Raw genomic sequence first — 17,190 nt, 5'->3', positions numbered from 1 at the left:
TATTACTGTCGCGTGAGTAACCCGCTGGTCTATTACTATCATGGTGAGTAACCCGCTGGTCTATTACTATCATGGTGAGTAACCCGCTGGTCTATTACTATCATGGTGAGAACCCGCTGGTCTATTACTATCATAGTGAGTGACCCGCTGTCTATTACTATCATAGTGAGTAACCCGCTGGTCTATTACTATCATAGTGAGTAACCCGCTGGTCTATTACTATCATAGTGAGTGACCCGCGGTCTATTACTATCATGGTGAGTACCCGCTGGTCTATTACTATCATGGTGAGTAACCCGCTGGTCTATTACTATCATGGTGAGTAAACCCGCTGGTCATTACTATCATAGTGAGTAACCCGCTGGTCTATTACTATCATAGTGAGTGACCCGCGATTCTATTACTATCATAGTGAGTAACCCGCTGGTCTATTACTATCATAGTGAGTAACCCGCTGGTCTATTACTATCATAGTGAGTAACCCGCTGGTCTATTACTATCATAGTGAGTAACCCGCTGGTCTATTACTATCATGGTGAGTAACCCGCTGGGCTATTACTATCATGGTGAGTAACCCGCTGGTCTATTACTATCATAGTGATTAACTCCGCTGTCTCACGATTTGGTGTCGCAGTAACCTCCTGCTCGGTACGTATTAGCCAACCATAGTAGTAACACGGCGTCATGTACTCATGTGCGTCACCACGCTGGTCTATACGGCGCGTGACTACCGCGAACCCGCTGACAAGTCGGACTACGCATCGTGCAGCTGGTTCCAGTTCTCAGGTGTGCTGCTGCGCCTACTCACCGACGTAGCTTAGAACACAGCTAACCATGACGGACTACCCGTACGCACGCGAAGTGCCGTTTGTGGTGATCTCACCCAGCCCGACAACTGCCTAGTGCGCAAGCCCGCTGGCTCCGTTGACGGACCAATGTCGCCTGGTTACCAGCGGAGCATTTACGCGATCGGAGTCTATAGGTCTGCTGGACTCCCAGCTGCGTCAGCGCACCTACCAACGGACCGCGTCCGGTTGCATCAGCTGGTGATCATCTTGGTTTCTGTATCTAGCGAGTCGGATCTCGTATTCACTCTCATCAGCGCTGACACGCAATAAACCAACGCGGCACAGAACACGCCCCGGGGCTGTTTTCATCACTCACACGGCGACAGCGACTGAGTGACCCGGTCTGGCTACCCCGATTACGGAGGTGTCGCGCTGAAAGTGACCCGCCCTCCGTTGGTGTCGCGAAGCCGGGCTGATCACGCAGCCGTAGAACGCGAACACAACGGAACCATTGCAGCAGGTGACCCGCTGCTGGTCCACTGTCCTCACTCATGCGTTCTCGTGTCGCGGACCCACTCCAAACGTGGACCCGCTGCGACTCACGCGGTTGGGTCCCCCGGCGCCGGAATGCTCCGACGACCTGACCGTGACCGCTGGCGTGCCGTTCGGACTGTCGCGAGTCAGTGACCCGAACTCGGTGTTCGGCACGTCGCGCTGAGTTGACCCGCTGGCTCCGTTGGTGTCAGCGCTGCGTGACCGGCTGACCCGCTGGTCCGTTGGTGTCGCGCTGAGTGACCCGCTGGTCCGTTGGTGTCGCGCTGAGTGACCCGCTGGTCCGTTGGTGTCGCGCTGAGTGATGCATTATTAGCACCTTATATGTTAATAGATGCTTACAAGCATGATTATTATACAGCGTGTAACACCAAACTTGAAGTGAATGTGTTGGTGTTTATTTGTTCATGTACTGTAATATGGTATAAAGTCAAGGGCCTGGTTTGGGCAATTCAGTCGTTCTGTTTCACAATTGTTTCCAACTAGTGTAAAGTGCAATGGCTATCTGTCTCCGGACTTGAAACCCATTGAAAACCTGTGGTTTGAATTGAAGGGGGCAGTCCATAAGTACAGACTAAGGATATCAAGGTTCTGGAAAGATTCTGTATGGAGGAATGGTCCAAGATCCCTCCGAATGTGTTCTCCAACCTCATAAAACATTTTAGAAAAAGGCTCAGTTTTGTAATCCTTGCAAGATGAGGTATTGTTTACTTGTTAAACAAAATATTTTTCTATGATCAATTGTATTAAAACATATAATTCCCAAGTTTTTTTGCAAACAATATAGCTCAGTATTTGAATGATTTATTTTGTATTGTGATTTTTGCTCATTTTTATCAAGGCTGTCAATAATTTCCGACCCAACTGTATATATTAAATATATAATTTGTTACATGGTATGCAGTGTCTTTGTCAATAATACATCAAAGTGAAACCGAATACAGGCTACACAGACAGAATAACTCAATAAGAATATTGAACACACGTCTTTATTTTAAACTTTTTACCTGTTTTTCTCCCCAATTTCATGGTATTTAATTAGTTAGTCTTGCCCATCGCTGCAACTCCTATACGGACTCGGGAGAGGCAAAGGTCAAGAGTCATGCGTGCGCCAAAACACGAACCTGACAAGCTGCACTGCTTCTTGACACACTGCTCGCTTAACCCGGAAGCCAGCCGCACCAATGTGTCGGAGGAAACACCGTACACCTGGTAACCGATGTCAGCGTGCATGCGCTCGGCCCGCCACAAGGAGTTGCTWGAGCTTGATGGGACAAGGACATCCCGGCCGGCCAAGCCCTCCCCTAACCCGGATGACGCTGGGCCAATTGTGCGCCGCCTCATGGGTCTAACGATCGCGGCCGGCTGCGACACAGCCTGGGATCGAACCTGGTTCTGTAGTGACGCATCTAGCACTGCGATGCWGTGCCTTAGACGGCTGCGCCACTCGGGAGGCCAAACACATTTCTGACACTTGTCAGATGTGCCAATCTCTCAGAAAACCCAAAACAACTGTCTAGGTGGATAGTGTTAACAAGGGTGGACAGTTCCAGTTGTCTAGGCGGTGACCGTATGCCTCGCTCTGTCTTCCCGTACCGAACCACAGAGCATGCAGATGGACTGTGCCACTGTCTGACAGAGGTGTGTCCGGTGCTGAAGCCTCAGACCCAGGGCCTGGCCCGCGACGCCTGGGAGATATCCCGGGAGTCCCTCCACCTCGACCTCAAACTGGGCCAGGGCTGCTTCGGAGAGGTCTGGATGGGTAAGACACACACACACAGTTTTTTGAAGTATAGATGAATAATAAATAGTCTTTTAACAGACACTTTTATTCCAACTTCATGTATTTCAACTATAACTTCATATAAGGACTGTGTAGTTGGTTGTGGCAGAAACGTGGGTCTGTTCCATGGGCTGTTCTGTGTACTCCTTTAGCTTCGTTGGCTAGGTACTCTGGGTACTCTGACCCATGGCTACTGTGTTTCTACAGGGACATGGAATGGTACAACGCGGGTGGCCATCAAGACCCTGAAGACAGGTACCATGTCCCCAGAGGCCTTCCTCCAGGAAGCCCAGGTCATGAAGAAGCTGAGACACGAGAAACTGGTGCAGCTCTACGCCGTGGTGTCTGAGGAACCCATCTACATTGTCACCGAGTACATGAGCCAAGGTAACAGTAGAGCAAACATCATCATCATCATCATCTATGTGTGAAATTTGTTTTGTATTTAACAATTGACATTCATCATGCCCTGTATTGAAACAGGGGCAGCGGGAAAAAATGACATGTATCCTATGCATTTAAATACGAATCGGAGGACGCTTTTCCCAGAGTTTATTTTCATCAGCAGTAGGCCTGTTTCCTGTTGTAAAATAATAGCAATGTGCTTAACAATATTATGGAAAGTTGAGAAATAAATCGTAGTAGGCCCTAGCCAATAGAAAGCTGATTGGATCCTCTCTTTTTAATAGGGCCATCACTCTGTTTTCTCCCACAACATTGCATAGCCTATAGAAATGTTTTGCGTCATCATGAGCTCATTGGGCCTCTCCGAATGGTGGATTTGATTAGATTTTTGGAATAATTTTGCATTGATGTCAAGACGTTAGCAAGTTTGGTAGGCTAGCCTAATGACCAGCAGCAGCATCAGAGTCAGAGAAGTCTAATTACCGTTGGGTACCTAGGGTCCATGTTGAAATTTGACTGCCTTCATGACTCGTGGACCGCCGGTGTGCGTGGTACATCACAGTCACGCAACAGTTCCCCTATTTGTGGATACTAATTTGGAATAATATTTCTCTGATACAGAAATACTTCCCAACTGTTTGTACTGTGCCCCTTCCCCAACACTTTTGTAGTTATTTGTTGTGCAGAAAAACTATCCGTTTGTAATCACACCATTTTTGCAAATCTGTCCGTAGCTTAATTGTAGCAACTTGAGTGTGTACAGGGCCCATAGTGTAGTCTTTACATGATGTGTAACCAATTGATCCAAACAGATATAGTAGGATTCTGAAAGTGTAAGTCAGACCTATGATCTTTACAACCCTTCAAAAAGAGGCGAACGTTGCTGACTCATGTCTGATAAATGCACCATGGGAATAATAACCTTTTTTTTATCTCGTTTAATCCATAAGGTTTTGATTCACTAGAATGTATCTTTTGTTCAGTGTTGAATTTTGGAATGTTGTTATATAGTAGAAATGTTGATAGACTATCAGTGTATTAATCTCAATAGTAATTTTATTAATCGTCATTCATCCTTGATTAAAATTTGTTGTGAATATTATTTTATTTAGAGTTCACCTCTGACTTCCCTGGGCTGCCAAAAACTGTTACAGTATGCATAGTATGATCCTCTTCTGTTCATTCAAAACTTATTCTGACAGTAGGTTGTAATCAGCACGCATTCATAATGAGTATATTTCTGTCATGATTTGGATTTCACTGTTTTTCTCAACTGCTATGTTTCAGGGGTGGTGGTGGTGGTGATGAGGAGTACATCTAGCATGAACAAAAGTCATTGTTGCACTGGGGCAGGGTCAGGACAAAGCTTTGACAGAGGTGAGAGTTCAAAGGATCGTTTCCTACAAGGTGGAACCTGCTTGATGGTTGTAGCAACTGCTACTTTGTTTTGTTCATACATTGTAAATTAGTATTGATTGAGGCTTTACATATTTTCATAATCCAAATATTTGAGGTTGCATCTTAATTTAGCTTGAAAATTTTGCACTTTTGGTATTCGACCGCTAACGTATTTGAACCCAGGTCTGGCTTTAACTCAGTCACAGTCCCTCACAAATAAGAGTCACAGTAGAAATAAATTGCTTCATGTCAATCAATAAACCAAGTTTTCGCTGGTGAAAACCCAGAATAATAATATATAATAATAACCCCAGAAAACACCCTATTCCCACACATTCCCCCAACACACATCACCCGGTTTCCTGTGCTTTCCTCCGTAAGTTCTCTCTCTTTCCCTTTCTCAAACCACCAAGCCAACCTGAGGCAAGCCATTTGTGTTGGACTGTGATAAAGTAATCCGCGCAGACCGGACACACTAGGACTTAACACACACATCTGCCCCACTGAAGGGCAGTAAAGCCACAGGCTTGTCTTTTTAGCATAGACCATCCCAAGTATCAAAGGGTGTTCTCAGATCAAAAAGATGCGTCAATATGTTCCATGCATCTAGACCATTTTCTTGGGAAGGGTGTTTTATTATAGACATAGACTAAAGAACTGGCATTATGTTTATAGAAACATTGAGATCCTTTTTTTGAAGAGACACAAGAAAGGGAATACTGTCATGTTTGGGTGTCTTGATTCCTAAATTGCATCTCATGTGCCCCCCATGGCTAGACAGAAAGCCTCTTCTTTCAACCTAACTGTTGTGAAAGCTCAATATGTCGGTTTGAATGTGTTTATGTCAACAATCGATCGGTGTTGATTTAGTTGATAAGCGCCCAGATGTAATTGAATTTGTGAGCTCTGGCCGAGTTGTTATGAATGTAATTTCCTGTAATTTCAGTGGCTTCCTGGTGAATTTAACGAACTAGAGTTGTCTAGTATAAGCACTCTGCTTGGGTTCCTATGGCAACCCAGGATGTCTAACATGCTGAGAGGTGGGAATGTCTGCCGAGAGGGGAAGACTTGGCTGTTATGGCATGTGGCATACAGTAAGCCTATAGACAAGTACCCACGTCCGATAATGCAACGCAGCAGAAATAGGCAAACTCCAACCCTACCTTAGCCGCAAACTGTGAGGCCAAGACTGATTCAACAATTGTGTATTTTGGCTAGAAGGCTAATGTAAACCGGCAATGCCATCACCTTTTCTTTATGTGGTGTAATGCTTACTACTATTTTGGTGTTAATGTAGTAGGAAGGGTTAATGAGATAGTTCAATATAAGTTGTGTGAGCGCGTAGGGGAAGACATCCGCGGATTGGTGGGTATAGAGAGGTAGAAGGTCGCGTGTGTGGAGGAGCGGTGAGTTGAGGAGAAGGGATTGAGAGGGGCGCCGTGGAGGAGGAAGGGGAGAGAAAGAAGAAAGGGGCGTGGGATGTGCGGTGTTGTTTTTACCCTTTATATTATATTGATGATTGTTCTTATGTGATTTGGCAGACGCAATATGGTCCATTAATGATAGTAATTATGTGTTCTTATTCTTCCTTTGATGGCCATTGTTGATTTTTCATCTAATGTCCTTCCTTTGTGTTCAAAATGGACGGCAAGACAACACACCAGATGCCTGGCCAATGGGAGAGCAGGAAAACTGTCCCTGCCGCACAGAAGAGTCTTCACGACTTGGCCAACCACCTAGTACAGTGAGTTGACTGTTCACATTTATCTTAAACACATATTTTCCAATTCAACTAACATCCATCGTGTATGAAGAAATGCGTTGTCATTTGGTCATATTGGAACATACAGACTTTAATGGGGTGTGCCGCAAAGCTCCGTTTTGGCGCCGCTATCCTTTGGGATTGGTACAATTTTAGTTATAGATTTCTTTTTTTACAATCGAAATATAACTACAACTTTTTAAAAGTCATTATATCACCCCATGTGTTTTAGCTTGTTGTAGGACTACGATTAACATCAAATACTACCGTAACTCACTTGCTAGCAATAACTTTGTTTAATGCATCTGTTGGAAATCAAGATTATTTTAGAAGTCAGCACTGTCTAAATATCATAGTGAGTAAAACCGCTGGTCTACTTACTATCAAAATAGTGAGTAACCCGCTGGTCTATTACTATCATAGTGAGTAACCGCTGGTCTATTAACTACTAATAGTGAGTAACCCGCTGGTCTATTACTTCATGGTGAGTAACCCGCTGGTCTATTACTATCATGGTGAGTAACCGCTGGTCTATTACTATCATAGTGAGTAACCCGCTGGTCTATTATAAATCATTAGTGAGTAACCCGCTGGTCTATTACTATATAGTGAGTAACCCGCTGGTCTATTACTATCATAGTGGTAACCGCTGCTATACTATCATGGTGAGTACCCGCTGGTCTATTACTTCATGGTGAGTAACCCGCTGGTCTATTACTATCATAGTGAGTAACCCGCTGGTCTATTACTATCATAGTGAGTAACCCGCTGGTCTATTACTATCATAGTGAGTAACCCGCTGGTCTATTACTATCATAGTGAGTAACCGCTGGTCTTTATAATCATGGTGAGTGACCCGCTGGTCTATTACTATCATGGTGAGTGACCCGCTGGTCTATTACTATCATGGTGAGTAACGCTGGTCTATTAATGTGATACCCGCTGGTCTATTACTATCATAGTGAGTAACCCGCTGGTCTATTACTATCATAAGTTAACCCCCTGGTCTATTACTATCATAGTGAGTAACCCGCTGGTCTATTACTATCATAGTGAGTACCGCTGGTCTATTACTATCATGGTGAGTGGACCCGCGTGGTCTATTACTATCATGGTGAGTAACCCGCTTGCGTCTTAGTTCACTTCTCAATCTAACCGCTGGTTTTATGCTCGAAGACTAATTCATTTTGGTCCGTTGGTAGTAGCTAAGTCTACCGATTACAGGTGTTGAGGTATCGTGTCCGTATACTATATTTTAACTACTCAGGCATTTGCGAGACCGTTGAATGTAGACAAATCGCTTGTCAATATAGGGTTTTGTTAATTGTAATCAGCCACATGGACATCATGGTCTATTGGTGTGTACCCAGTCGGTCTACTTCTTCATAGGTATATCGTGATAAAATAGGATTGGAAGAGATGGGTAAATTTTGTGGCCGCTAAGAGTTGTAGTGTGCTTAGAGGACTTGAGATGTGAGTTGGTCATTGGTGTGAGTATTTAACTCGTTGACTGGCCGGATCGGCTCTAGGGGTCTTACTACTGGTCATTAGCCAGATCACTGGTGAGTAACCGCATCGTGGCAATGGTCGGTCACTTCAAACGACAAGCACTAGGAGGTGGAATGGGTAGAATTATACGCGTGGTGTTCATCATTTACATAGAGTTATCTCATAATGGAGTAAACCGTCTGCCGTACACGCTAATTACACATACAATACACACATCAGCTACGAGAAAGACGACAGCACCAGCACTGTTTTCTTATTAGAAACATCGTGTGTGTCTCTGCTTATCTAAGTTCGAGTTTGAGTGAGACTGGTATATCGGTTGGCTGCGATAGCGAGCTCAGTGATCCGCGTCTTGTGTCTCTCACCTTGTTATCCTTAATCCATATGAAGTGAAGTACACACACGCGAGTCTATATTTTATTCCCTCGGACATAACAGCTCGAGTAGACGAATTTAACCCTCTTCCAGGCTCGCGTTCTATTACTAATCATGGTGAAGTTAACAACCGTGGTTTGTACCAACCTTTATGGATCATGTCGAAGTGACCTCTGCTGGTTGGATAGGTGCACATTATCATTGTGGTTCGATGGATAATGAACGCCTTGGTTCCATAAATTTAACTTAGATACACTATGGTAGAGTGGTGGTTTCGAAGCCGCGCTGGTTAGCCGCTCTGTAGGTGTCGACAAGCGCTTATCTGATTGTTGATCTTACGTCTTAGGCTAGCTCTGCGCATCCTTGTATGTACTTGCGATGAGACTAAGAAGCCCTGGCTGGCTCCTGATGTACTACGATTTAGGCTGATGTGAATGGCTCGTGTTGTCAGTCGTCGGGCAATTCTCGCTCCTGCATACTTCTCTCGATCGTCCGAGATGAAATTCCGCTCCTCCCGCCTAGCGTGCCGTTGCGATGTATAAGGCTGTCTGCAGCTAGTTGGACTCAGCGTTGGTCGCTTTAGAGTGTTTGTGTCCTATCTGTGAGCTGAGTGACCGCAATGTGTATTCATCCGTTGGTTGATACACGCGACTGAAATGTCTTGCACCGACTGGATCTCGTTGTGATTGGATAAAAGCGACTGATGTGTACCTCGTGCCTGTAGTTGCGTTGTGCTCATGGATCTGTAGCTTGGAGTAGATCTTAACGCCTAGAGATACCCGTTGGTGTGCCGCTGAGTGACTCCGCTGGCTACAGTTAGGGTTGTTTCTCGAGCTATGGAATCCAAGCTCCAGGTGACAAATGAGAACTCTGGACCTAGAGTTCTGAAGCCGATTGGGTTGTCTGGCTGCCTGGAGTGAGACCAACGCTCGGATTGCTCTCGTCACACACGCGCTAAGAGAGTGGGATGCAAGCTGCATAGGTTAGTGAAGCTTTCTGTCCATAGCGGATGCCTGCTCTTGTAGCACGTCTTGTGGTTGTGGATAGGCGTCATTGAGCTGACCCCAGACTGGGTCAATCTGCCACTGTATGTCCGTATCTCTGAGATGTACGGGCGCATAGCAAGTTGCACGATCGCTCGTGGCTTGTCTATGTTGGTGTTCTCTGGCCAGACCGCTACTTGAAGTTGGACTAAACTCGTGTGATTCCATGCACTGCGTCTATAAATTCACTTTGCGTTGTATGGTGGTGTTCGCGCGGCCTGGAAGTTGTAGCTCGACTTGGTTCACCGTTGTGTGTATCGGTAGAATCATGGGCGCTCTGATTATAGAGCTTGCGCTGCGTATCACTTCTGATCGCAGTTTTTGTGCTTGTTTTACAGCAAGAGACATAGTCTGCTTAGGTGATTGGCCTGATGGTAAAGGCCTTATTTTAAACTTCGTCTGGTTCGGATGGTCTTTGGCCTCTGGACTGTAGGTTGACCTCGTCTAGAGTAGTCACGCAGGTTGGTGTTCTGCGCTTGTAGTTGGTCCCAGATCATAGAGTTCCGTGTGCGTCGTCCGTCTAGTTTGAGTGAATCCGCTTTGTGTATTACGGCCCGTTAGAGATGATGTCCTGCTGTCGGGCAAGAATGAGACTGCGGTCCTGGTCCAACGCTTGAGGATTGTCGCGCTGAGTGGACCAGCGTAGGTTTCCCGATATCGCGCTCTCGTCGCTCTGTGGAGAATGATTCCCGTGTGTCCCGTTCTGGTTTTCGCGCTGTTGACGCTCGCGCTCAGCGCTCGCTCTGCGCTCAAGTCGCTAGACTGTATAGTTTTTGAGCTGGATATAGTTTTGCTGTGGTCCTTGCGCGCGTTGGACGTTGTGCTGAGGCTGGCCTCGATGCAGGTATCTGTATTGTGTTTGTGATGAGGCGTGACAGTTGAAAACCCGTAGCGTTGGCGCTATGTCGGGCGTTGAGCTGCATAAGATAGTGTGAAATAGACATGTTGATAATTCATGGACGCTCGTCTCATGATTAGTGGTTAGATGTATACTAAGGAGATTGTCCTTGCAAAGTGGAATTTATTTTATTGAATTTCTTCACGCGAATGCCGATCACCGATAACCGTCTTTAGTATAGGAGAGTGTTGTTACAGGATAGTATTAGCCGTATAGCTCTTCGCACTCTCACTCTGCGCCATCGATTTTCTGTACTTAAAGAAAAAAATGATAGTATAATAATAAATAGTTCAATAAGTGAGCCTGTAGTTTATGGGCAATTCAGTCCGTTCTCTGATTCAACACTACTGTCTACTACAAATCATTTTTGGTAATAATCTAGGATAGATATGCAAAAAGTATCGGAAATGGCTATTGTGTACTCCAGGACTGTGAAGACACTCGATTATAAAAACTCTCTCTAATTGTGTAGTTATGAATAAATGAAATGACGGGGACTAAGTACTATATTAGATACACCCGAACTGAGGACTCATAGTTATAGAAGGTTTACCATAGAGAGAAGATTTCTGTAAGTGGAAGGAGATGGGTCCATGATCCGCCTTACGGGAATGAGTGTTCTACCTCAATCACAACCTCTCATGAACATGATCATTTTTTAGAGAATAGAGACATCAGTTTTATGTAATCCTTGAGCTATAAATAAATGGTAGTGTATCCTTGTGTGATTAACTTTGTTGTATAAAACAAACTTTAATTTCTATATGCACAAGAAATTACCTCTTATTTTATATGTTCAATTTGATTGATGAGAAACATGGTTAATGAATAGAATTGACATACCCACAAAAGATTTTGTTTGCGCAGTCACATATAAGACTATGTATTCTGCCAAATGTGGAATATATTTTTGTATTGTGAAGATTTTAGCTCACATTATTATATCAAGGACTATTAAATATCCTATCCGCCACCAAAGATAATATTAAAATATAAATAATTTTTAATAGAGTAATGATAGAATATGTGATATATACATAAAAGCTAGAACCAACCGAGATACAGAATGTCTACTAGAACAAGAGCACGGGTTCCATAATACATTTATTTCAACTAAGATGATTATGGATACTATATAGATGTTTCCTTTATTAATTTAAACTTTTAAGGTGTCTGTGTTTTTTTCGCTCGTAGCCTCTCCAAACATTTTAACGGCTCTCTCTGTGCCTGTATTGTTTATAGTCTATTAGCCGCTAGTACGCGATGACTCAACTATTCCTATGTAGACAAGGTAACTCGCTTGGTCATGAGAGAATTGGGCAAAGGATCAATGCTAGTCAGCGATGGCGTAAAGAGCTAAAAAAAATCTGCGATAACAGTGCGTGTCTTAAGTGAACGATTGACTCGACTGCTTGAGATACTGACAAACGATTCACATGTTATCCTAGTGTAAAGATCTGTACAGCGGGTAAATGCCAGACCGCGTCGAACGAGATTTGGGTTTGGAGGGACCCTGCAACGAACGCTACAGAAACCTTACTTGGTAACTCGAAGTGATGGTACAGCCGATGCGTAACATTCTCTATGGAAGAGACCGCCATCGACGGGGTACCAGCCACACATAGGAAGGTTTAGCTTGACCTATCTCTCTGAAAATGGCGATATCTGCGCAAGTTAAGTGTATGCCGGGCCAGGTATAACGCTAACGAGCCTATCTCCTACTCGGAATTGCTACCGTCCTTGGAGAACGCATATACCTTTGACTAATCCGGAAACTGATCACCCCAATTTGCTGGACAAAATCAGGGACTCATTTCTTGATTCGCAGTTCGTATGCTTGGACCTCTACGGGGTGGCGTGTCCCAGAGCAGTTAAAATTGCCTCTGGGGTATCGGCAATTGTGCGTCATCCTCTTGTCGCTCAAGATGCTTGTCACTATGGACTATTAACGTGGTTCGCTGGGCAACAGTGTTCTTAGGATCTGGCGCTAAGAGGCCCAGGCCAACGGCCCGGCCAAACTGTGTGGGCACTATCACACATTTCTCGGATACTCTGCAGAGTGTGTCAGATCCTGGAAGTACAGATGCAAGAATAAACCAAATCCAAATCTTGTTAGTGCTGAATGATGGTGTTATAATACAGTGCGTGGGACCTCAGAGATCAGCTCTTTGGTTCTTAGCGTCTGTTTGACTCAACTATGCAGGTTTATAGAAAATATATACGTATATAGAGAGATACTTGTGTATTGGGAACTTCTATCAGAAGACTCAGATGAGCATTTGTAGCATTGTTGTTATGACCAGGGTTGAGATGCTCACAGGCATTGGAGCATGATCATACAGTCATTGAATAGAGCCTTGAAGACCTCTAGGGCTCTTTTGTTGCCCGATGAAGAGATCACAGTTTATGGGCGGTATGAGTCCTACGCAGAGAAGCAGTTACCTCTAGCCTTTCACACTGCTTTGCGAACAGGCACGTGCGCTAACACTGCGTGACGATGCGAGAGACTTGTCGTAATTCAGGGAGTGTGTCTGGGAATGCGTAATATGGACTATTTAACTGTAAGCGTTGCAACGAAATTGGAAAATCCACCGGCTGGATCATCGGTTTATTTGAATGTTATATCTAGGTCCGTCATTGATGAATATAAAATGTAGATTTTTAACTGAAGTCTCTGCTCTTAGCTAGATCTATATTATCACATTCATAGAGTATTATATTTACAACATGTAAGTCGTATTACATAAAAAAAAAAAGAAACATGCGGGAAACTGGTGCGGTCGCTTCTCGAGAATTGATGCCGAATTCGTCTCGAGTTGTCTATGATAGGGCTTGATATCGGGTCCCTCTCGTGATTATCTGCCTATATCGCGTTCATGTTCCCTGGAGTCTATAAGTCGTATCGACTCCTCTAGTGTGCACTCTTCGAAAGGACCTGAGGTATCTTTGCAGACGTGACGCAAAATAGAGTGGTATTTTGCTCGATTTTCTCAGAGGAGAAGTCTATCATCTGAAGAAACTGTTTGAATGGAGATAGAGGACTGCTAGTGGTTGTTAGTTGGAAGCATCCTCATTACGATACTTGGAATCCCGATCTCGAGTACAGGTACGAGTGTTATAATGGTCTAATAAGGAGTTGTCATTTCATCTTTGCAAGAACATAAGTGCGCCCTAAGTTGGTATCTGCTCTTGAAATACGCTTATCCTAAGCTTGAGCCACACGAGATACAATTGCACTGGTACTGCTAGTATTAGACCTTTTCGTATTCTTCATATAATACGAGTGTGTAAGTGTTTTGGTTAGTGAGAATCTCCCATGTTGTAAGTACTCCACTTGTGTTTTCACTGGTTGTTTGTGTTTGCGACTGCTTTGCTTTATCTTGGCCAGGTCGCAGTTGTAAATGAGAACTTGTTCTGAGCTACTCGTGGCGCTTTACCCCTGGGTATATTAAGTAAGTGACAAAGGTGAAATCAAATACATAATCTATCAGAAGTTCATCATATATTTGTACTTATTTCAAGTTGTATTTATCAATAGAGGTCTGGTGGTATGCAGAATTGGTGTGTGTTTATCTCCACGTGTGTATTCGCACGCCCTCGCATTCACCAACACACACATCACTTGAAACATGAAGGAGCTTTGCTCGGACATCATGCAATCATCGCTCACTCACAACACACAACAACGAAATACGGACATGCTAGTCGGGGTATTATGTTCTTGTGCAGGTGGTTATCTGTGCGTTTTTATCCTTGCTCATCTATCTCTCCAAGTATTTTATGAATACCACTGTTTACTGTACAAGTCTCCGACATAGTACTAGTGATAGGCTCTCTGGGCACATTGATCTTGAGGCTTGTCGAACTATTCGCGCACACAAATGTGCTGGATGTATCTCGATACTTTTCAGAGAGAGAGTATGTAATGTGTGGATAAACTCAGTCGCGATGCGCTTCAGGATGGGTACAAGGGCTGCGTGAACGCTACAACACTGATTGCAAGTTGTACTTTTGGCATATAGGATAACTAGGCTCTGCTCAAATTTTGCAAGCTTGATTTCTATTAAGCCTTTTGTGTGTTCTCTTATCACCTCTTTGTGTCAACATATTATTAATCAAAGGAGCTAATCGTGCGACTCTCGAAATACAGTTTTCTCATCGTAGTGCGACGCTGTGACTTTCTCCTCCTCTTCTCTTCATCCACGCATGTTTCTGATGCGTGGTAAAGCCTTGCAGCAGCGGGCAGTGGGGCAATATAAGGTGTGGTAAGAAAGACGATTGAACTACAGTGATACACTAGACTGACCTAAAGGGCTGCAACAATCCTCACGGTACGGCAGCAGTTTGTGGGTGAAGGAAGGTGCAACAGTGACCCTTCCACTTAGGGGCTGAAGAAAAATTTCGGTTATGGTCAAACGTGGTAAAACCCTCACCCACAGTACTCATCGAGCTTGTGGCCCAGCCCTCATTATAGAAGGAGCAACAGACGATATACCACTGCCTCTGGTCGGGGCTGTTAGATAGTCAACGAGACCTAGTGATCCAGCGGCTTAACAATAGGCATTGGTGCAGTGTGTCCCGATAGCACTAGCACTGGGGCCTAAAATTCGTACAACCTGACGCTGTAGTAAAACCATGGACACCTACGGACCACACGGTAAGATGTGTTCACACGGGTACAGGGTGCCAGAGCTACAAGAGATTCATCAAGAATACAACACACCCGAGGCCACTGGCCCTAAGTTCACCGCGCGACTATGTGCTATCCGGATAAAGGCAAGGTCAAGTAAGGTGGAGTACAATCATGTAGAACAGACACGCGTGAGAGAAACCGAGAGAAAGCGTCTTCAGAGACAAGCTAACAAAATCAGAGCTTAACTCGAAACAAGTGCTTAACGCGAAACTCCTAAAAGGTCTATTTTGAAGAGATAAGTTCTTTCAGCCAGGTAGCACAGCGCCTTTATCCATGTGGACTGTTAACAAGCTTTACTGTGCACACTCTCATGGCATTGCTCTCCAAAGACCAAGCGGGCAACAACTGGCATTCAAGTTATTTCTGCATGACAGTAGCCTACTTGAAGACGCATACTTTAAGAAGCTCTTCAGTAGGCTGCCCCTTGTTCATAGTTACAATTTTACTTAAAACAGTGGGCATCAAGTGACATTCAAGTACCGCCAGAATGCTCCAAATATAGGGACCTGTAGCTATTGGCCTTCAGGGACAAGGGCTTCACAGTAGGGTGTCTTTGTGACATATAGATCAGGTTGCGGTACCAGATGGTCGCGTCAAGTACGGCATAAACATCTTTTGCGAGGTATTGCCCAGTGGTGCAAATGGGAACACGTGACAGCTTAGCGTCTCGGCCAAGAGAAGAGATGATCAGCGCGCTACATTATAGAAGTAGCTCTGCCCTGGTAAGAATCATGATGGCAGAGGCTTCAAGTTACGCTCTTGCCTATGATCTAGGGCATATGTGTCTTCAGAGATAACCAGTCACTCTCGTCTATATGGAAGCACGTAGGGAACGCAGGAACTTCAGGTCACCGATACTGCATAGGATAACTCATGAGTGCAAGGCTTCAGTTACGCGCAGTCAGGTGCATTTAGATTTTGGCCCACTTGACGACAGATGGCACGAGGCAAGGGCTTCATGGTATTACGGTCACACTGACTGCCAGACAAGGCGATAGTGTCTCATGAACATAGAGACTCCAAGCCATAGGAACAGCGAATGGTCTTGCAGTAACGCTTGTCTCTTAGATCGTGGGTCAAAGGATCTTTTCAGTACGTCATATAGCTGCGAGACGCACAGGGCTGATGACGGTCTAATCTAGTTATTAGTTGACACGCAGAAATACACGGTTGCTATAGCGTTTCAGCTACTGGCTTTCGCCACAGACAAGCTGTCATGGCCTTCAGGTACGCCTGCTCCTCACGTACAGAACGGCCAAATAAACAATAGAGTGCTTTTCAGTACGATGTCTAGATTGCTCTAGAGAGCATAAGACGTTCATAGCTTGTTGGAAAATTGGACAGTGCAGTTACGCATGTCAACCTCGAAAGAATTCAGTAGAGCCATTGTGCGATTCAGATAACGCTGATCACTCAGATAAGAATCGCATTGTGGCCATAATGGGCTTCTCCCATGTGAGGCACATTACTTTTCAGATCGGGCATAGTGATCTCTAGTACGTACTAGCACCCTAGAAACTGGGAAAGGCCATTACAGTATGCGTAATTAGAATACTTGCCTTAGAGCAGCTCATGAGCACCGTCTTCAGTACGCCCGCACATGGGACACGCAGAGGCCAAAAGTCTTCAGCTCTGACAGCTGACGTCAACGACAGTGGGATTTGAGCTATGCGAGTCATTAGCGCCCCATTAGATAGTTCGATAGTGGGTCCTCAATACTTGGTACGTTCGCGACAGGATCCTCTGTTCTATCCTGGTCTTGGAGCGACTCTGTTTTATCCTGGTCTTGGAGGACCTACGTGTTTATCCTGCGGTATGGAGGACATCTGTTTATCCTGCGTCTTGGAGGACCTCCTGTTTATCCTGGATCTTTTGGAGGAACCTGTTTATTCTGGTCTTAGGAGGACCCATCTTTATCTGGTCTTGGGAGGACCTCTGTTTATCTGGTCTTGGAGACCTTGTTTATCCTGGTCTTGGAGGGAAC

At 44.8% G+C, this 17,190-nt stretch overlaps 1 protein-coding gene across 1 annotated transcript in view; it reads left to right on the top strand.

The window, feature by feature from the left end:
• The window catches only part of LOC111954862 (proto-oncogene tyrosine-protein kinase Src-like), a 49,117-nt gene that overhangs the window by 31,390 nt on the left and 537 nt on the right, over positions 1 to 17,190 (top strand). The window contains exons 8-9 of the mRNA XM_070436010.1: positions 2,947 to 3,102; positions 3,331 to 3,510. Coding sequence (XP_070292111.1) covers positions 2,947 to 3,102; positions 3,331 to 3,510 — 336 coding nt within the window. The remainder of the gene's footprint in view (positions 1 to 2,946; positions 3,103 to 3,330; positions 3,511 to 17,190) is intronic.

This window comes from Salvelinus sp. IW2-2015, linkage group LG30, assembly GCF_002910315.2.
Source record: "Salvelinus sp. IW2-2015 linkage group LG30, ASM291031v2, whole genome shotgun sequence".
Lineage (NCBI taxonomy): Eukaryota > Metazoa > Chordata > Actinopteri > Salmoniformes > Salmonidae > Salvelinus > Salvelinus sp. IW2-2015.
Note: the sequence above shows the minus strand (reverse complement) of the source record. Positions and strands in the feature narration are given on the sequence as shown.